Source organism: Nuphar pumila, chromosome 3, assembly GCF_984573655.1.
Source record: "Nuphar pumila chromosome 3, dmNupPumi1.hap1.1, whole genome shotgun sequence".
In the NCBI taxonomy this organism is placed as follows: Eukaryota; Viridiplantae; Streptophyta; class Magnoliopsida; order Nymphaeales; family Nymphaeaceae; genus Nuphar; species Nuphar pumila.
Window position 1 is genome coordinate 27,431,205 of NC_143251.1, and position 22,269 is coordinate 27,453,473.

The following is a 22,269-nucleotide window of genomic DNA, read 5'->3' on the forward strand; positions in this document are numbered from 1 at the left end:
AACCACTCATAAACCCTATTCTTTACCTGAAAAATAGTAAATTAATTGGAATTAGACTACCACGTCTAAGTAGGAAAACAGTAACTCTTAATGCAGGTATATCATGAGTCCAGTATGAGATGTGGGTGTCATAGGTGATTTTCAAAATATACATAAGCAAGTAAGCAACAACAGGAATCAACAGTCATAGACAGGAGCAGGTAAACAATTATGCAATAACAATAACTGAGCAGGTAAGGCATAGTAAGCAACATTAATAAGCAAGTGAGGTAAGCGATGCAACAACAATAACAATAACATGCATAACTTTCATGTAATAGTTCAATCACCTCGTATTTACCCATTTCAGAATTTCAGATCATTACAATTTCACAATATAAAGCATACTGAAAAATATGCAAATGTCTCTTTAATGACTCCATCATAGTGATACCTAACTGTTCTAATTAATGTTTATCTTTTCTTATCCCACGGGTACACGTGGGCCAAGGCAACCATCTCAGAAGAAAACGTTCGGGGGTATATTATTCAAGGTTATTTTATTAACCCGAACATTTTAACTGAGACTGAAAATCCTAAGGGAGCGGCCAGTGACCGAGAGAATCTCCCAAAGGCCAAAACCAAAACAGGATGCATCCCTAACTTCTGCAGAAGAACATGGAGCTACCACCTAGGACACATTTGGTAGTCCGGGTCCCCCAACTCTGAGGACTGGGACCAACGAGTCGCTTTACGCTCGAAAACAAACACATGTCCCCAGAGTTTTGTACCACCTACCCTCTCCAAGGTAAGCCCGAATTTGAGTGGGTTAAACTTTTCATTTAATTATATTCCCGAAGTATAGGGCATTTCCCTGACTTCCTTCTACTATCATAGCAGTAGAATCCCCAACCTTAGTCATTTTACCAAGGTGTACAAAACAGTCCCAACCCTTTGTCACATTGATTGCATAAACCCACTCAAAGTGCTCTGGTGCCTTTAAACCAGTCAAGCACACAAGCCCCGGTACCTTTAAACCAGTCAGGCCACATAATTTAAATTTAAGTCTTTCATCAGTCTTATGGTTATTACCCAGAGTGCTTCGGTACCTTTAAACCGGTAAGCACCGATGCCCCGGTACCTTTTAAATCAGTCGGGCACACAACACTTAAGATTAAGTTTTTCATTGATTGCATTGCCATAGCACACAAGCTAACAGTCCAAATACCCGTATCGGGTATTCAACCCATATTGCCCATTAGGCAGGAGTTCCCAAACACCCTCCCATAGTGCTCTGGTGTCTTTATTATCATTTGATAATTTCAGAAAGTATGTAGTGTGCTAGGACAGTGATCGTTAGAAAGTTTATACACTTTAACATAAAGTTAAACCTTAGAGGATAAGCAAATCCATAGACATTTTAACGTTAGCAAGGGTGCAGCTTAATCAGAACTTTCAAAAAAGTAGGCACTTCGAATATCATAATTTATGCAGTTTAATATGCACTTGGACCCAAATAACTATGCAGCTCAATATGCATTTATCGTCAAGCAATATGCAGTTTAAGAAATTATGAGGAAGAAGCTTATTAGACTACAGCATATTCAATTTCCCACAATATCATGCATACAACTTGTATAAGATTATACATAATCACATGTACTCAGATCTGATCACAGCCAACATAACTACTTGAAGACAATACCGATTATGGGAAATAAAATAACTTGGAACTCAAGTATGATAATAGATAATAAAAGAATTCAAAATTTAACATGATAATGGGTAACGAAAACATATGTATTCAGACTTGATATCAGTTATTAAACCAACATTGAAACAGATTTGATATAGTCAGTAAAATGACATATAGTTATCTTGGATATCAATCAATATAATAATATATAAAAAAAAAATCCGATTTGGTGATGGAACCCAACAAGATATCATATAATCAACTCTAATCACCGTCAACAAACTAATAGGAAATCAGTTGTGATACAATCCACCAATTAACATATTACTCAAGTATTTAAACTGTCAACAAAACATCATATAACCCATATGTTTACATTGTTTTTATGTTCGTGGCATTTGCCATATCTGAACCTCCAAGTCAGATATGCATCCTCCTTCAGGATTTTTCTATTATTAACTATTTAGTGTGGTGTATAAATTTCACTGTCATAAAGAGAGCTTAACTGTGAAACTGGGGCATTGATAAAGTAGAGATTCAATGTAAAAGCAACATCAGAACCTAAATTAGCAAATATTAGTAATTGGAACGGATAACATGCTCTATTGTAAAGAAAATTAACATGAGGAATGGGTTCATGCACAGGTAAAACAAACAAAGTCCATTCCTATCGTCATGGGTTTTGATGTTAATCATGTATAACTACAACCTAAAAAGAAATTGTTCTGGTAGGAGGGTCAAAGATAAGTCATCAGATCAACCCCTTATCACACCGGATATTTAAACCATAAATTACAACATGCCACCTATAGATACGGTTGTATGCATACAACCAAAGAGTTGAATGAAAAATATAATGGCTGATGAGGATATGGACTGGGGAGTGACAAGGTGGACGAGGGTCTCCACGAACAAGCATCATTTGTAGGAAATTATGCCTATGTTTTCCTAAAGCAGACAAGATCCAAACGAATTGTGTAATGTGACCATGATTCTACCTTTTTCAATTAGCCACATATGGTATATTTGAAACATCCCTTTCAGGTAGCGTAACAGACATAAAATTTCACAGCCTCAATCAAAGGTTGTACATTTATTGCAGCAAGGCTCCCGAGAATCTTTTTGTTCCAAGATCACTAAACCCCACATCCAGACTATCCAACAAAATTTACGCAAAATCCAATACACCCAAATGGAGAGAAAAACTCCAAAAGTGCTGAAATGAAGAAAATCAAGAACGCCAACCAACTCATTTCATAAATACCTTAACTATAACCAACGAAAGAAATCAAAAACACCAAGAGACCCCTTTTTCCTTACCCCCATTTTGCGTTCAAGAAACAATCCTATGAATCTAAAACAAGAAACCCCCAAATCCAAGAAATTGGGTTCTCGGTTTAGGTTAGCAGTAGCCTTCAACATTCAAGTATTTTTTTTTTTGACCAACACAAGCACACCCAGACCCAATCAATAACCCACAAGAAAAGTTACTGATCCTACCTGTTCCAGCGTTTCTCCTCGAAGATGCCATGGATGGAGGTGTTGCCGACCACCCCTACATGACCGAACACAGTCAATACCCAAAAGAAAAATTTCGGAAATCCTAAAGCAGGAATAGAAAACCCCCCCTTTTTTTTTTCTTTGACAGACTTACAAAACCCCCAAATCAACGATTTGGGGTTTCGGTTTGGGGTTCACCGTGAAATCCCGAATAGCAACTCGATTTCCCCATATTTAAATCCATGCCAGACACTCTATCTCTTTACTATTGAAACTCCAAAATCCCCAAATCGGAGATTCTGGAATTTCGGTAGCTTAAACCCTAAATCCCCAAAATTTCTTGTCGGATTTGGGATTTACTGCACTCGTAAATCCCTATTCACTGCCCCCGCACCCCATACTCGACCCACATAATACCCAAAAGAAGAAGAAAACAGGAAAACCTACCTGTTCCTACGACGAGGAGGTGGCTGTCGCAGTCAGGGAGATCGCCGGCATCGGTTGCTCCTGCTGGCGAGCTCGGGTCGAGAGGGACAGTGAGACAGTGAGTGCGGGAGTAGAAAGAAGAGGCGAGTGGAAGGAAGAGAGGTGTGGGAGGTAGAGAGGAGCGAGAGAGAGATGGAAGAGGGGTTCGGGATCTCCCCCCTGCCATCGGCGGCTGCACATTTCGTTCCCCAGCCACTCCCCACGATGAGTTAGGGTTCAAAAATGAACCCTAACGACTGATTTATCGGGTAGGGACCCTCTCCCCTTTATTTTTTCGTATGCGGGGCAGGGCTTGGGTCCGAGTCCATGACCTGAGATCCAACGGATCTGCGACTCTCCTATGGTGCGGCTCCACAGCTTTCCCGAAATATGGATCCAACTGTGGATCCATTTATTAACTTGGGTATATATATAAGTTATGTTTATTATTATTTTATTTTATTTTTATGATATTATACATAAATATGGACCCTTTATGGATCCTGAATCTAAAACTTTTCTCTCTATTACACTATTGAAACTATGAATCTAAATGATATAATTTGGATCCAAACCTTCAGTAGATGAATATGGCTCCAGAATAAACTATTATGGATCTTGTATAAAGTTTTCTCCTTTAAGATCTGATTATAAATTCGCAGATCCACATAATGAGTGTTGGATCCATTACCAAATCTAACCATGATATCGAGATTCCAATATCAAGGATCTGAACCAAAAATAAAGATCTATTATTAGGTATTTGTCTGGATCCAATTACCGAAGATCCAAATAATATAAAAGGATCCGACATCGAAGCTCCAAGCAGGGCATCCAAGATCCAATTAGATATAAAAATCAAACAATAAAAGTATCCATGTAGCAGCTTCTGAATATGAAATTCATGTTTATTTATCTGATAAAATTCACGGTTATTACAATGTTCTTCCATTTCATTCCATTAATAAAAGAACTTCAAGACCATTTGAAATCATATGTTTTGATGTTTGGGGTCCGGCTCCAGTTTCTTCAATGTCTGGCACTAGATATTATCTCATCTTTGTTGACAGCTATTCTCGATATACATGGATCTTCTTTATGAAAAGTAAATCTGAAACCTTCAAGTTATTTCAGAATTTTCATTCCTTTATTCAAAATCAATTCTTTGAGAATATCATTTGTTTCCAATGTGATGGAGGGGGTGAATTCTCTTCAAATGACTTTATTAGTTTCCTCCAAACAAATGGGATAAGGAGGCAGGTGTCTTGCCCTCATACACCTCAACAGAATGGGATTGCTGAACGGAAGCATCACCATATTGTCGAGAGTGCAATGAGCATGATGCATGACAGTAATCTTCCAGTTTCCTTCTGGACAGAGGCTTTTCATACAACAGTTTATGTCATAAATCGATTGCCCATGAACATTTTGGAAAACAAATCACCCTATTTCTCTTTGCATAGTATGCATCCAAATTATCATGATTTGCGTGTATTCGAGTGTGTATGTTATGTTCATGTTGACAGTTCAATATGGCACAAGTTTCGAGATAAGGCCTTAAAGTGCAGATTTGTTGGGTACACTGATGATTACAAAGGGTACAAATGCTATGATCCTGTGAGCAAGCACATCAAAATATCCAGAAATGTTGTGTTTGCCGAATCAAATTTTTGTCATAGTGCTGACACTCCTCCAAAAATTGTAGTTTATCATCCTTGGTTGAACTCAGATCTCTTTCTAGTATTGATGATGTTTGTTCTTCTGAATGTAATCAAAGAGGTGAGGGAAATGTATCAACTGCTGCGTAAAGAACTCAGGAAAGTGTGATTTTTGAACCATCGTCGGCTCCCAAAAAGTATAAGGACATTGTTTACTCTAGACGTGAGAAGGAGATACCTCTCAACTCTAATCAGGAGCAGAATTCTGCTTCTGCTTCCATTCAATCACCCGTTCACAGAAGATCTACCCGATCTCGACACCCAATTGATAGGTGGGTTAGTTATGAGAACTTCACAATGGATTTTCAACTCTTCTTAGCTTCTCTCGGCAAGGAAGATCAACCCACAATATTTTATCAAGCAATAAATTCTAAGAGATGGATTGAGGCCATGAACGAAGAAATAGAGGCTCTTCATGAATGTGGCACTTGGGATATTATTCCCAGACCACAGAATCGAAATGTGGTTGAGTCAAAGTGGGTGTATAAGATAAAGTATAAGCCAGATGGCACTATCGAGCGGTACAAAGCTAGACTGGTTGCAAAAGGCTTCACACAGGAGCAAGGACAAGACTATGATGAGATCTTCAGCCCAATCGTGAAAATGGGCACTATCTGCATCATACTAACATTGGTTGTTGAACATCAGTAGACTCTCAGCCAACTGGACGTGAAAAATGTATTTCTACATGGAACTCTGAAGGAGGAAGTGTACATGGAGCAGCCCACTGGGTATACAGAAGGGAACTCTAAAGAATACGTGTGCAGGTTAAAGAGAGTTATATATGGTCTGAAGCAAGCGTCTCGATCTTGGTTTGACAGTTATTCGATTGAAGTTGAAAAATATGGTTTTAGTCGATCTCTTCTTGACCATTCTCTTTTCATATTCAATTGCAAAGAGATAGTTACCCTGTTATTGATATATGTTGATGACATTATCATTACAGGTAACTCTAATTAACATATTGAACAGGTTAATGAACTTCTGAACCATAGATTCAAGATGAAGGATCTTGGTAAGCTGCGATACTTTCTTGGAGTAGAAGTTGACAGGACTCCTGAATGCATGACACTTGCTCAACATAAGTATATCGTTGATGTTCTTAGCAAGGCAGGTATGACAGATTGCAAGTCTCTAAGCACACCCAGTGTACTTCATCAGAAACTCATTTCCCAAGAGGAAGATTTGTATGAGGATCCTACAGGATATCGCAGGATAGTAGGAATGCTTCAGTATCTTACCTTCACTCGGCCTGACATTGTCTATTCTGTCAATCAGGTATCTCAGTTCATGCATGAACCACATATTGGACATATGGAAGCAGTTAAACGCATTCTTCGATATTTGAAAGGAACTATTGGAGATGGTCTTCTGTACAGAAAAAGTATGCATGACCATCACATACATGAACTTTTTACTTACACAGATGCAGATTGGGCAGGAGACCCAGATGAGCTTAGGTCAGTCTCAGGATATTGTGTTTTCATTGGCTTAAATTGTCTCATGGAGCAGTAGGAAACAAAAGGCTATAGTCAGGTCGAGCACAGAAGCTGAATATTGATCAATGGCAGCTGCTACAGTTGAAGTAACATGGATTAGACACCTATTGACAGAAGTAGGAGAATCAATTTCTAAAAGCATTCTCTTGTGTGATAATCAAAGCGTTATCAACATGTCATTCAATCCTATCTACCACAGTCGTGGTAAGCATATTGAAATTGATCAACATTTTGTAAGACAGAAGGTCGAAAAAAAAGAAATTGAACCAGAATACGTTCGGACTGCTGATCAAGTTGCTGACTTGTTTACAAAAGGACTTATTAAGGATAGATTATGGATGTTAAAAGACAAGTTGTTCATGATTCAAAACTATGTACAACTTGAGGGAGGGTGAAAAGACGTAGTCATTCACGTATGGGTCTGGATCCTGAGATCCAGACTCAATTCATTTTATCTATTTTAACACATGCTCATTAATGACATGTTGTAATTTTAGTATTGTCTGTAATGGGTATTTTCGTACCCTAATTTCTGTATATGAGTTTACTTAATGTAAAGCAAGAAGAGGGTTTCTCCTGCAGCCATTAGAGCTTCTCTCTCCTCGCTCGTTCTTTTCTTACAGATTGTACTCATCATGTCTGTCCAAGTTGGTCCCTAAGAAGTTCACCCCTACTAATTACCTCATATGGAAATGACAAATTACTCCATTTCCATTCATAAAGAGTTTGGATCTTATGTGGCATTTGGATGGTACTGATCTTGTACCATCACAATATGTTGAGGAGACCACGACCAAGGGAAAGGAGCAAAGCTGCATCTTTCAGTAAACTTGTTCTGATCTTGCTTACTGTGCTTAAAATCTCAGGATAAGATGTTGGTAGCACGTCTTATGACTTGAGCACAATTTTTCTGACCAGTATGGATCTGATCACGTCATTCAACTCTAATACACTACTCTATGAGCCTTTTCCAGAATTATCCTCTCTCTCTCTCTCTCTCTCTCTCTCTCTCTCTCTGAGCACTGCAAGATGTTTGTGCAGATATTATCTAGACTAAATATGAACAGGAGGTATATCACGTAGTTTGTGTTGCATCCTGATGTCATTCTTGTCATGGTTTTGTTAGTTATGGTATTCAGAGAGTGGTTTCAAATGAACATTCCCTTTGGCACTTCCTTGGGCCATGAATTGAATTTCAAATCCTGTGCAAACAGCTGACCTTCATGGACAGTCTAAATATTTTGTTGTACTGCGAGAATAGCTGATGTCACAAGATGCACCTAGTTTTTGTCAGTTTAAGAAATTTTCATAGTTAAATTATCCCCTGCTATTTTTCTGTGATTACAGATACACAGAATTGCTCAAGCATTCTAATAACATTATACTTGAATGGATCACTTTGTAATGCAATTATGCACTCCAAGAAGTGCACTTTTGTCAAATTAATATGGATCTTTCTATTTTACTCAGGTACAGGATAATATTGATCTCTTCCATCGCACCAGAAGTAATATTGCAACCATCCTGAATGAGTATGTCAGCAAGTATTGGTCTTTTGTCATCCTAATTTTATATTTTTATATGTTGTCTGTCTTTTCTCACTTGTGGATGGTCCTGCTTAAATTTGTACAGCATGAGTGGGATGCCTGGGATAATGAGTCAGATGCCCCCGTTACTCGTTACTATCAATGAAGAACTTGCAAGTACCATTCTCCCTAATTCCACTCAGGTGAACCTCTCTCTCATGCTTATTTGGAAACATGTCTTCCAAGTGTGCTGCAGGAAACATCCAAAACTTTGCTACCAATGAGGAATCATTTTTCATTTCAAATATAAATCAATATTTCTAGTCAATGACTGCTGGTTAAATTATTTGCTTTTCAGGTTAAATATCCGATAACTGGTGGTTATTTGAATATTATGAAAATTGTTACATGAACTCAACGAGAGTTTGAAAACATGTTTTTCACACATAAAGCACCTTAACAACCTGAATTTTTCAACTTAACAAAGTTTTATCCCATTATTTGACAATTTCCTCACGGTTGTCAATCAAACACCTGACCAATTTCTTGAATGACTCTGTACAAATGAGCCCAACTCTTATTCTGTAGTCTCATATGGTGATCTAGAGCATCCTATCCAATTGGAGTATTTTGGATCGCTGCATCATAGTGCGGCTGTAAATCAACTGAGCTTACCAGGCAAATCAGGGTGTAAACAAAACTGAGATTTATCACTCCTAGATCAGTTCATCATTCTAAACATTCTCCATTTCAACAAGGAGTTCATCACTTCTAGAACCTTCTTGCTTACAGATTAGTTGATTTTTTTATGAGATCTTGGTATCTTGTGGTGCAGGGGGGCCTATATTGTGATCCCGCTATTCACTTGAAGCAAGAGCTTATGAGGTAAGGTGGTGATGGACTGAGGGAAAGGTGATTGATCAGCGAGTTGTAGACCTCCTTGTGTGAAACACGAGCTGGTTGGAGCTTCTTCAATTGTATGTATCACATGCTTACACACGCACGCGTGCATGTACACGCAGCTGTATGCAGCTACCTGCACATGCACACATGCAGGCCCATGTAAAGTTCTCAGAGCACTACAAATATAGATACTGAATGAAGCTGCAGAAAATAAATTCTGTTTTTCTCCTTCGCCCATGATAAGTTTCAAAGAAAGTGGGTTTAGTTTCTGTGAAAGCGTTTAGGGTCTAGGTCGCTTTTCCTTTCCCATTTTCTTTTATTTTCTTGGGTATTTGCTGCTGCAGCTGCAAATTGTTTTTAGATTTGATGATACTGAATGTCCACTGGAAATATGGGAGTACAAACATGGACGTGATATGAGTGGAACAGCTGGGAATTCATGACCATGGCACATACACATTATGTGCAAACAAATCCTAATTGATATGGATTTTCATTCAGTGTACGAGTTATGGTTGATGTAATAATCATAAGCTCATTAATTTACATGTTAACATCCACCATAATTGGTGGCTAAAGTTTCAAAATTTTCCCAAAACTGGAAGCCTTAAAGTTATGCATAATTCTAACTCCATGTGCTTTTCTTCCTAGATGAATCTGAGTATATGAGATAATAGTTTCTCATCAGAAGATTTGGGCCTATAACGTTCCGGGGGGGGGGGGGAGGGGGAGAGGGAGGGACAAGGTGAAAAAAAAAACACCTGTCTATCCTTGGACTGTGGCACAATTTGTGTTTCATCAAGCCTGAGTACACGGATACACTGTCACAAAGATACAGGTACGATTCTAGTAGGCTCTCGTGTACTTTTCATGTCAGGCTTGCTCTTGTAAAAATCAGATCCCATGTCCAAAACCCAGTTTGGTTGTCTATCTGTTGACAGCTATTGCAAGATCTGATCGATCTCGAGGTCAGATGACATAATTAGATGGCAAGATCGCACCATCACAACTGACTGAGGGGTCTCGGGTTCAAATCCTATAAGGGTTGTCCCCCAGCTATCTATAAAAAAAAATGATGAAGCTCATGCACAAGAGTCGGTTATACTTTCTTTCTTTCTTTTTTGATAAAAGTGGAAAACCCACTGCTTTTGTTTGAACATAATCAGGATTGCCGGAAACGCTATAAGAGGATGGGAAATGTGTTTCCCAGGAAACCGTTTCTGAAATAACCAACACTATTTTTGCGAAACATTTGAGTAACGCCAAAAGTTTGTGTAAACGTGTTTCCCATGCGTTTTCTAATCATTCCCTTTCATGTTACTCATGTTTGATTTTATTAATTTATTTATATTATTAAGGTTTTTCTTCTTCTTAGTGTTTCCCCTGTTTTTTGTTTCACATGCGCCTGAAAAACCTTTTTTCCCATTTTCCTTTCACAAGATTTTTTCTGTTTCCGTTTCCCTTTCTAGCAAACTTGAACATAACATTATGGGCCGAGAGATGCCTCATTGACTGTGAACCTGTTCTGGTGTTCTTGGTATAAAACTCCACAAGAGTTTGGGTACACTGCTCGTCTTTATTTTCTAATGATACTCTTGTAAATTTTGGCGTGTATAAATGACCATGTACAGGTCTATGAGGGTATGATTTAGCCATCACAACACTTGGCATGCTCTTGGAAGACTAAAGCTTCCCTTTTGTCATTCTTCTTTCCTTTTCTGATACATGATTGAGAATTGAAAACATTGCTCAGTGAAACCAAGAGGAGCTTTGCTTAGTATATACTCTTGGAAGACCAAAACAATGCCCTTTGTCATACGTCTTTGTTTGGCTGATACATGATTGAGAATCGGAAACACTACATTACTCAGTAGAACTAAGTGAAGCTTACTGAATGATTGCATAAATGTAATCCAGTGTCATGACTATGTTGTTATAGTATTCGTGCACTCGTCCCGCGTCCTTGCTTCGAGCTGCATAATCCAACTGTTTGATAAAATGTATCGTTAGTCGCATCGCATTGACAGATCTTGAACACAGTTATGATCAGATGGTGAGACTAGCACTGAAAAACTTACTCTGGTCACGCTATTGAACAAGTCTGAGTATAGCTTCCTCAGCTGAGGTCTCTTGTTTCCCGGCATTGATTGAATTATCGTGTAGAGCTCTTGACGCAAGCGCGAGGAGCTCGACCTCAGTGACTTCTGAGCTTCCTTCCATGATTCCAACTGTATCAAGTCCTTGAGTTCAACAAGTTCGCGGGAATGGATTCTTGCTCCTGATTGTGCCTCCTCTACCGTTTGCTCTGGCGCGATGAATTTGAACTCTAGGCAGAGCCCATGTCCAGGACTTGAGAGGAAAGATGGTGCATATAGAAATAGGGTGCAGAATGCTTTTCTCCTTGTAGAGAAATTGGTGAGTGTCGATGGAGCTTTGATGGATTTGGAGTTGTTGGTGTGAGTAGAGAGTGAAGCAGAAATTCCATGTTGGTTTGTGGATAAGTGTAGTGAGGAGGCCATGCCTCTTGTATGGATGGTATGTTTTTGGTGGAGAGTGAAGCAGAAATTTTATTCTTCGTAGATAAGGTTGGTGAGGGGCCATGTCTTGTGTGGATGGTACGTATGCCTTTTTTTTGGCTTAGGCCAAGGGAAACCCTCACTCCCTCACCCCCCTCAATCATTGACTGCACATTGGCAGGCCTTTGGTTGGTAAAGCCCATGAGGTCCCTGCACCTAGTTTCAACCTTGCAGCAAGTAGGTTTCGAACTCGTGGCATCGCGTTAACCCGTCAACTTTGGTGCCATTCACAAGTTGCCCCCACCAGATCAGGGGAGCCCCTGTGGATGATATGCCTTTGTATGAGAGCAATGTACTTGCTTTTATAGCGGGTGGCATGCTCAAAGCTGGTTGACAGTTTAGGTCAGGTTTTGCCCACTTCAGGTAGGGCTGAAAACTGATCAGATACAGGCTAAATCCTGCCTGATGCAAATTCAAATTTGAATTTTGGTCTGTGCACCCGTTTATTCTGAATAAGATCCAATGGTGTAAGATTGAGATCAGATCTGAATTGTATATGGTGATACTGGATCTGGTAAAGGAAGACCTAGATCAAGGTTTTTACATGTAAAATATGTAAAGGGATCAGAATGTATCTGAATCCAAACATAAATCCGTCATAAAACATCGAGCTGTATAGAATTTGAAGTTTAAATCCAAAACGGATTTTATTACCCTTTTGGATCTTCAATGATTGGTATCCAAATACAATGTGCTAGAGGGGTCGGAAGTCTGAATGGCATTAGCAATGCCAAAAGCCTTTAGGTCATTTCATGGATCCCACTCCCACCATGAAGTGGTGGTTTTTACCATAGTCACAAATATCGCTGATAATTTGAAAATATCATGATTTTAATTCAATGTGTCTAAAACTGTTATTTTGCTGCTAAAAAACACGATAATTTCAAAATGACATTTGTTTTGAAAATATCGTGTTTTGAACATGATATTAACATGTCAAGAATGATTTCGCCAGTTTTTCTAGTATTATATATGCATTTTCTATATTTTTATATGTTTATATATTGATATTGTTCTGAGATTTTCTTGAGAACAACTAGCTTTTTAAAATGTTGTGAGAATTTCCTCGCCAAGATTTTCCCCATAACAAGATTTGTGACTACGACACTAATACTCTTTCTATGCACAGGCCTTAGATAGTTATTTCTTTTCAAATGTATGTAAAAAACTATTAGCAATATTTTGAAAATTTCTTAATTTTATCATCATATATTTGTTTATAACCGATACAATCTCCAAAACCGGCCCAGCCCAAACCCGGCAAGAGCCGGTTCATGCTCTGGATCGCATGGGTCTGGCTCTGGCCTAGGTCCGGCTGGCCACCCGATCCATTCTTTTAATTTAAAGTGGATTACCGGGGTTTCGATATGATAGCTAGCTGGCGGTTTAGCAAACATTTTCTACATAGAGTTATACACTCCTAGTGTATTTCAACCGTGTGACATATAGTCTTGTATGGTACAACATAATGGGACTCCATGGGGCTAGGCTATCCCAGCTTTCCTGTAAAAAAAATGCATTTTTTGGTAGTTTATATTTCAATTATATTAAATTTTAATGTAATACCAATAATTTTCTGAGAATCTTTTAAAAGCAAATTTTAAAATTTATTGTGAGAATTTTCCTCACTAGAATTTTTTTCCAATTCTTATATTAGTGACATTGTTCAAACTCTCCCTGGTGACCCAACTCCCCCCTAAGATCTTGCACCCGAAGAATGCATTGTCATGGTTGAATTTTGTCATGATAGTGAAAGATTAAATGGATGCACACACACACACACACACACACACACACACACACTTCGGCTGAAATTATTAGAAATTATTTCTTTAAAATTTTCAAATACCTATAAACATTAATTGCATTTATATATCTTCTACCAAAACAAGAGAAGATGCAGATAAAAAGATGTTTTACTTAGTGTGGAAATGGAAAAAAGTCACCTTGCTCACTAAGTTCATTGACCTAAAACCTAGATCTCTCTTGCCCACCAGGGAGTACACCCAACTTCCTCAAATAGCAAAGGCCAAGGGATATGCATTTGTGAGTTTCAAACTGCAGGGGCTGTTTAAGAGCCGAAGCTTGAGCTGGCTCGCCTAAACTAAATATATATATATATATGTAAGCTTTTCGGAAAGGGTTCATAGTGATAAAGGAATCCTTGACTTGTTAGAAGTAAGAAAAATCAACCACCCAATGTAGCTAACATGTTTTCTTGACATATGTGAGTGGACACAAACACCTCTTATTCGTGCTCAACTTGGCTCGTGCTCAGCTCTCGCCATCCAAACACGAACGAGTTTGGGACAAGCCGAGCCATAAGTTGCTCGGTTTGTTTTACCGGCCTTAATCCCAATAGAGACAGTTTTTATAGGTAAGTTGTGAGCTATGTCACAAAGATACGAGGACATGAGGATGGACGATGTAGGTTCAACTCGCAAGTTTGAAAAGCTTTTCAAAAATAAGATAGAGGACACATTTTTTTTTGTTTAATCAATCAAAACTATTTTTGGATATTTTAATATTTACAATTTATTTTCCTTCTTCATTTTTTTGATCTTTTGATAATTTCCTTTTTTTCCTTCCTCAAAAAAAAATTTATTTACGATTAAAAATAAATAATAATTAATAAAATTATAAAATAATGGTTGTTGTAATCTGCGTCTGGATCGATGTGTTATAGCATGTCTGGTCGTATGATGAGGGACACACTGCCAAAATGGTGTGTCCTTGTGACATAAGTTGAGAGACAACCTATGGAATTTGAACTCGTGATCCCCAGGTTATATTAGTGCACTTAACCGTCCAGTTAAATATTTAATTTGTACCTAAGGCCATTAATTTTGAAATTGGCAATCCACGTGATGTGTGACCATTTCCCTTGTCCCTTGTTAAGCATGTCTTGTCATGGAACTTTGGGGTCCTTCCACACCTAAAACCCTACAAGATAGTGATCTTGATCATAGTTTGACTCAGTTGACTCGGCCCGGATGGCTGGGTAAAAAACTGGTTGAACTCGGTTTTTACAAAACTTTTGAGTTATTGGGAGTCATATAATATAAATATTATATATATATATATATATTATACATGTATTAATAAATTTATATATTAAATATATCAGATAATACATATTATATATAATATATTGATAAAATACTATAAAATATAAATAGTATATACATATATTTATATATTTTATATAAAATATAAACCCAATATCACTTGGGGTCTCACATTTTTTTTTTGAAGCCCCCCCACCGTTGCCTGCCCACTGAGTACACCCAGCTTCAGTCTTGCGGCAAGGGTTGATCTCATGGGTTTCGAACTCATGATGTCTTGGTAACATTCACAAGTCGCCTCTATTAGATGGGCAGGGTCAATCAGTTTCACTCATCCCCTATGTCATCCCTATCTTCATACTCCTTAGGATTTCATTGATGCAGCTTGTTAAGTTCAAATCAAACTCCACAGATGAGATCTACATCACTCATTTAATGAATATCAAAATCTGACTTGTGTGCAGGACTTTTTGGCAATTCAAAAATCTATAGTTGACAAAGCACAAAATGTGGTTTTAAAAAATCATATTTTTTATTAAAAAAATATGATCTAAGGGTCGTTCCTTATTAAATCAACCATGCTGAAATCCATCTATATGGTCAGATTTTGATCAAAACAACTTCATGATAAGGTTTAAGAGTGATATGGAGATGGGGGATGACATAGGAAATGAGTGAAACCTAACTCCTTGTGGACTTAATCTCACGTCTTCTTTCTCCTTACCCTTCCACATGTAAAACGTGGGATTGTTTGGGTGACAAAAGCAAGGGGATGTGTTACTGTGGTATATCATGAAATTGCATATTTCATGATAAAGTACAAATTCCCAAAAGATTGCAACAATCCCTCGGCCGAATCCTGGTGTACCCATAGTGACAAAAGTTTAAAACGGCAAAATAATGGCAACCAAAAGCTAGTGAGAAATAGAATAATTTTGAAAAAAAAAAACTTGCATTTTTTGGGCAAAATATCGGTAATAAAAAATAAAGTAAATTTTTATGAAGAAATACAAATAAAATATATTTAAAGATATAAACACATAATTCTTCATGATAAATAGCCATTAAAAACATAAATATCCCATTTAAAACATGACATTTGTGTTTTTACAAAAAATGTGATATTTTTAAAATATTGTGAGAAATTGTTTAAAACTTTCATCTAATCTCTCATGATATTTTCATAAATATCAAGATATTTTTCATGCTAGTTGTACCCCCTGGTAGGTAAGGAGAAAAAAGATACACTTGGAAGTGAAACGTCAAGGAAAAGTGAAGGATGGTAAGAAAAAATGTATGGTTTTTCCAACCTTTTCAAGACATTTTTTAAAAAGTACCATTTTTTATCGGAAAGGGTGGAGGAATCATTCTTATCAAAAACTTTTTGGGCTTAGGGAAAAGCCCCCTCTCACCCCCTCTTCTTTTTCCTGCAACTAGGGAGAGATGACCCCCTCTACTTTGGTTTCTTACAACCCAGTGACCTTCCTTCTCTATCGCTCGCTTGACGCTCATTCACTTCTCAAGGTAAGCTCAAGGTAATCCAGCAACCTTCTTCCTCCTCCATTTTATTTTCTGCAACCAAGGAGAGATTCCTCCTCCATTAATTTTTGCCTCTACAACCCAATGATTTTTTATGTAAATGTTGTATAAATCTGAATTGATGCATCCTTTGTGATCAAGGTTTCTCTTTCAACCTTGAAATCCAAGAAATAAAGCTTAGATAACATGAAAAGGTTTTTGTTTAATATCGATTTTTTAGGCTTTAAGCCACATAGGTACATAGATCTTGAATCAGTAGTGTTTTTTTTTCTAGTTTTAATATAGCGGGTGTAGCGAGTCTTTGGGTTTGGATGTTAGTATTTGATTTATTTAATGTTAAAGAAGTGGGTTAGGTTTGTACCAATCAAGGTCTAGCAGTTGTCCCTTACCTAAATCCATTTAGAGCTCTAGACCCAAGAGAAGATCCAGATCCAGCCAATCATCCTTATCTAGATGGTGCTCTAGATCCAATGCTAAAGTGGATAGCCCAATCAGTGTGGGAGTCACATATGTTGATATGGCGGCTTTGGTGGCAGATCCGGAGTGGGTCCTACTCTAAACAAGTGTCAACGTCCTACAAAGTTTCTACAGTTGAGATGACATATCTAGTATGTGGCACGTGTCAACACCAAAACAAAGCACAGTGAAGCTAACAAGGGGGTGCATCCTCCCCTCTCTCAAATGTCCCTACTTTTATCATATCTAGTTTGAACCCTTCAAAAATCTCAATTTTATCATATCTCAATATTGAGATATCGATTTTACAAATCAGGTGTGACTGTCAGTCTGATCCTATCATGTCATGTTTGTCTATCCTATTTTAGAAATTGTATTGACTTTTTTTTTGTCTCCTAGCCTTGAAATTGGTCAGTACCTTCCCTAAAGTGTTTGAAATATTCTCTTCAAATTTGAGATTTTTTTTTACTAGAATCTATCAAAACCAGCCTACCCTACTTACACGATTTTGACTTTGACTAAATCTAGACCAAACCGAGCCCACATAAGCTCCAAACCTAACCTAGGACCACCCGAAACACAACATCATGCTTATGGCTTTCAAGAGATTCACTCACACAAATGTAGTTTTCTCTTGACAATTTGACTTGTTAGGGGATGCTTATGGCTTTCAAAAGATCCACTCACACAAATTTTTCACAATGCAGAGCTTTCATGACATTGATCAAGAAAAAAATAATCGTACTACTGATTTCTCCTAAAAGAATCACTACCAACCTCCTGGGTGACATCTCCCTCTATACTTATAGCCTAAGGCATCGTCTAGAAGAAGATCTTGATTCAACAATATGCTTCTTTACTTCTTTTTCTCATTTACTTTTCATGAATGTATATGCAGAGCATGAGCAATTAGGCCACATAGTTTTATGCATCAACATTGTTGTTGATATCTCATATTCCTTTTGTTCACTTTCAGTTGCTTTTCAGTCCCCCCTATATTCCAGTTCTTATCGTTTAATAACAAATATTTTTGTTATATTTTGATGTCTCCTTTTCTTTATATATAATACAACTCATCTTTCATGTTTGTAATCCTATATATGTTTTTGTCTACAACATAAGTTGGGTAGAGGACACAAGGACAAGGTCCAATAATTCGCAACAACAGGAACAAGGCAAGATCCTTGATGCATTATTCAACCATCATTAATTGTATTGTTGATAATGCTACTATCTTCAAAATTTTATTATTGCATATTTTGTTTTGTTAGCAATATTTTAGAAGAACTATCATTTGTTAGCACTTGACACAGGAGGGAAAAATTTTCATAAACAAACAAACAAGCAAAAAAAAATCATACTTTTTCAGCCTATTTTTTTCGTGCTACACAAACAAATAAAAAATTTTCTTTTAGAAAAGTAGGCAAAACTTTCTTTTTCTACGAAAGCTTTTCTTACTTCAAAACATATAGATTTTTCGACTGTTCCAGACAAGAGAGAATTTTTCTCTAAAAGAGCTTTTCTATAAAATATAATTTTTTATAGAAAATATTCCTCCACCTAGGAGAGTGAAGGATTGTTTTCTACCAAGGAAATTTTTTAATTTAACACCAACACCAACATCACCACCACTAACAAGGCCTTGGGTTTTGGATTGAGAGGAGTGATGGAAGTGGAGGGAGGCAAGTCAGGATTGTCGTTGAAGCCAGTCGAGAAGAGGGAAATTTATGCCAAAATTTTACAAAAAAAAATATCAACGAAAAATCACTGCACACAAAGATTGAAAAACCAAACTGATTTAAGAGGAAAACAAACAACAGAAAAATGAGCATAGGAAAATTTTCATTCAACTTTATAACACGAAATCACGATGAAAACAAGAGGACCAAAAAAATTGATATAAAAAGAAACCACCAATATCCATAAACCCCCATAATCTGAGTGAATATAATGGTGGAAAGTTAAAAAAAGAAACAAATATAGAGAAAATTAGATTAAAAATGCTAATAAAGTCAATAAAAATCTTTAAAAAAAAAAGTAAAACTTGCCTTCCTATCTCTATGCATGCTTCAATGGAGGGAAGAAGAAAGAGGCTGTTGCAAAGAAGGGCAATTGAGGGAAGAAGAAAGAGGTCGTTACAGAGAGGGACAACCAAGAATACTTGTGCATTGGGCAAGGTGTTGGGCAGAGCATTCATCCATGGAATTGACAAAACCCACCTCCATAAGTGGGTAGGTGTCGATTTTATGCATTGGAGAGGGTTTTGGAGTTGCCAAAACCCTCTCCATCACATACATTTTGCTAAAACCATTTTCCCAAACATTAGAGTGCATCGGCAATTCTGCTACCCAACGCCCATACATTCAAATAGACCATTTCTTAAACCTAACCTTAGTGTAAATACAAGAGAGAGAGAGAGAGAGAGATTGGATCCTGATACGGATCTAGTGTGGCCATTGGGTCTCACATAGTGAACCTTCAACATAAAGTGGATCCAAAGTTAAATCCAGGTATTAGATCTAAAATATGAATCAAGATTTTGGATCTAGAGTGTATCATGAGATATGATAAGAGAATCCAATAACCCAAAGTAGTGGGCAAGGAATCCTAGGACCCATAGTGGGCCCTTGAGTTATGAGCCACTAAGATAGTGGTGGGCTTAAAACTCATTGGATTGTATCAATCCTATGAGGGGAGTTATGATCGGGGAAATGGCTACCCAGGGCAATATAGTTAGACCCAGCCCCTGCCTCTCTAGGGGAGAGCTTGATATGTGTATAGAGAAAATCTCCTTGAAGCAGGTCGGTAATCAAAACCCCAATTCTCTTCTCCTCTGTCGATCTAATGTTTGCCCTCACTGTGCACATCGTCGGTTCCAAATTCCAACATTGGTATCAGAGTCTTGGTTTACCATGTGCGTAGTAGATGCTAGACGTAGATCATCAGTCAGAGTCACTGATCGGGGCAACCCTCTGAAGAAGCTGCGTAGAAAGGTGGAGTTGCTAGAGCCTAACATTGTTGCTAGCATCAGGGATAGAGAACCCCCTCCGTCAGGTGATCACTGAACTTCGGCTACCCCTGCTGCCAGCATCAAGGCAAGCTAAACCCCCTGTGGCATCATGACTGTCGACATCAGGGGTGGAGGAGATCCCTCTACCGCTTCCTTCCTCGGTTTGGCGTCCCCCCTTTGCCTCAATGCCTTCAAGGAGCAGCAGATCATCACGAGCATCGAGGCAATCGTCTCCAAGTGGGATTTCCCCACCAAATTCACCTCCCTTTGCTGCAAGAGCCACCGGGAAGCCAAGGAGTGTAAATGACCTCCAAAGCGCCATGTGGTTCCTTGCCGCGAGCGACCCAACCTTGTCGGACCTCTCCTGGAGGCAAAACCTCATGCAGACCACCATGAAGTGGCTCTAGAAAGAGTACTACTAGATCCTTGTCATGAACCGCTCCCACCTCAACCAAGAATTCGTCATCTCTGACCCATTCTCTGATGACGAGAAGGAGGTAGGGAGTTTGATCAGAGATATGGATCATGTGACATCGATCGCCATGGCTAACCTTCGCTCTATCTCTGAGTGCATGATCGCCTCTAACTACAAAAAAGGAGTGCATGAAGACCTATAAGACTTTTCGAAAGTAAGGAGGTAGGGGCTCTATCGCCTAAGGATCAAGTACCTGACCACGTCTCAAATTCAGAAAATAGATTGGGAGGTCATTGATCTAAAGATCAAGGGGTAGACCCACACCGTTAAGGTTGTCGTTAGGACTTTCTTTGTCGGCAAGCACGTCCTGTGCAATCTCATCCTCCCCTCGTCCTAACCCATGCAGGAGTTGTGCTTCTCCGATATCACGAGAAAGGGTGCGGTGAGCCTACTCATTGGCTTCCCGTAGTCCGTCACCAAGGAGAAGAAGTCGCCAAAGAAGATGTTCCAGATGCTCGATCTCTACTATGTTTTGAAGTTACAAGTTCACAAATATGGTTACATGAACTTCGTAAGGTCTGCAAATCTCCATATATTTGTGAATCTCCTCGAGGGTCAGTTATTAGAAGAAGTTTTGCAGTATATCTTGTGAATTTCATGTTATATATGAAAATTTAGTGAAATAGTTGTGAAGTTTAGAGGTTTCAATTTAAAAAGAAGTTACAAATTTGGTTATGCTTTAAAAGGAGGTTACAAATTTGGTTATGCAAATTTCATGAGGTCCACAAAAATAAACATGAATTTACAGACTAATATATCCAGACGAACCGCACAAAGATTAAAATGGTCATTTTAAAAGCAAACAACTACAATTTTGGACATCGAGCAGATTTTTTAAAATTATATGGTTTTCAAGAAATGCAGTATTTTCCGTTCTAAATAACCTTTAATTTATTTAAGTGGAGTTTGGGCTTCCATTTTCTCGACCTCATATAACCCAAAACAAAAACTTGAACCAGACTTGTCAATTGGGTGCATTTCGGTAAACCCAGATGGGACATGAACAATTGGAAAAGCAAAGACATTACACTTGTATCGGATTGGGGTTGGACGTAATTAGATCTAGTTGATTCAGAACCCAAAAGGGAAAGCCTTTACAGATCCCGATTTGGTCAGCTATTTATCCTGAATGGTTATATAATTACATGCAATCATAAGTTGGATCTAGCTGCATTAGAAGTTGCATTCATATTAACCAGTAAAATAATAAGACCTATACAATCTGCAGTGCTAATGTCCATTTTATAGGTTTGAGTCATTGAATCTCATATCGGAGCAACTTAAACATGTTTAGCTGGCTTCAAAAAGGCCCCATATGAAATGATATGAAGGATCTCATTCAAATTGGATATAATATGAAGGTAATGTGAGTGCCTGTGTACATATGATAATTGGTCCTAATGAAGTTCATCCAGTTCGTCTGAAAATACTAATAAGGGAAGTTTTGTTGTAAATCAAAAGAACGTTCCCCAGGCGTTAGCCCATTATTGATTAAAGAGGTAGCATGTTCAGATACGCCCTTCATATAATTCAAAAAATCAATAAATAAATAAATGAATTTTACGTTGCTGGAGCAAACCCAAACCGGGCTCAAACACTTGTTTTTCCAAACGAGCCAGGCCAAGCTCGGTTTTTGAGCAGTCATTATATTCATGATACTTTTTTTTATAGGCAAGCTGGAGTTACGCAGACCCCTAACAGATATCTCTCAAGCACCATGTGGCATGGTGCAGAGGGATTCGAGCCTGGGCTTTCAGCTTGGCACAGGACCCCGCTTACCACATGGGATACCATCTGGTATCACTCTCTTTTTCACTATGTGAATGACAGGACCTATCAAAAATAGAGGAAGGATCAGGTAC

General features: G+C 38.1%; 1 protein-coding gene across 3 annotated transcripts in view; it reads left to right on the plus strand.

The window, feature by feature from the left end:
- Positions 1 to 9,501, plus strand: part of LOC149842399 (uncharacterized) — a 32,104-nt gene extending 22,603 nt beyond the window's left edge. For all 3 annotated transcript variants that reach the window (XM_089999133.1, XM_089999130.1, XM_089999132.1), the window contains exons 6-8: positions 8,328 to 8,389; positions 8,490 to 8,586; positions 9,219 to 9,501. In XM_089999133.1, coding sequence (XP_089855259.1) covers positions 8,328 to 8,389; positions 8,490 to 8,586; positions 9,219 to 9,272 — 213 coding nt within the window. In that variant the 3' untranslated portion in view covers positions 9,273 to 9,501. The remainder of the gene's footprint in view (positions 1 to 8,327; positions 8,390 to 8,489; positions 8,587 to 9,218) is intronic.
- Positions 9,502 to 22,269: the final 12,768 nt, after the last annotated feature.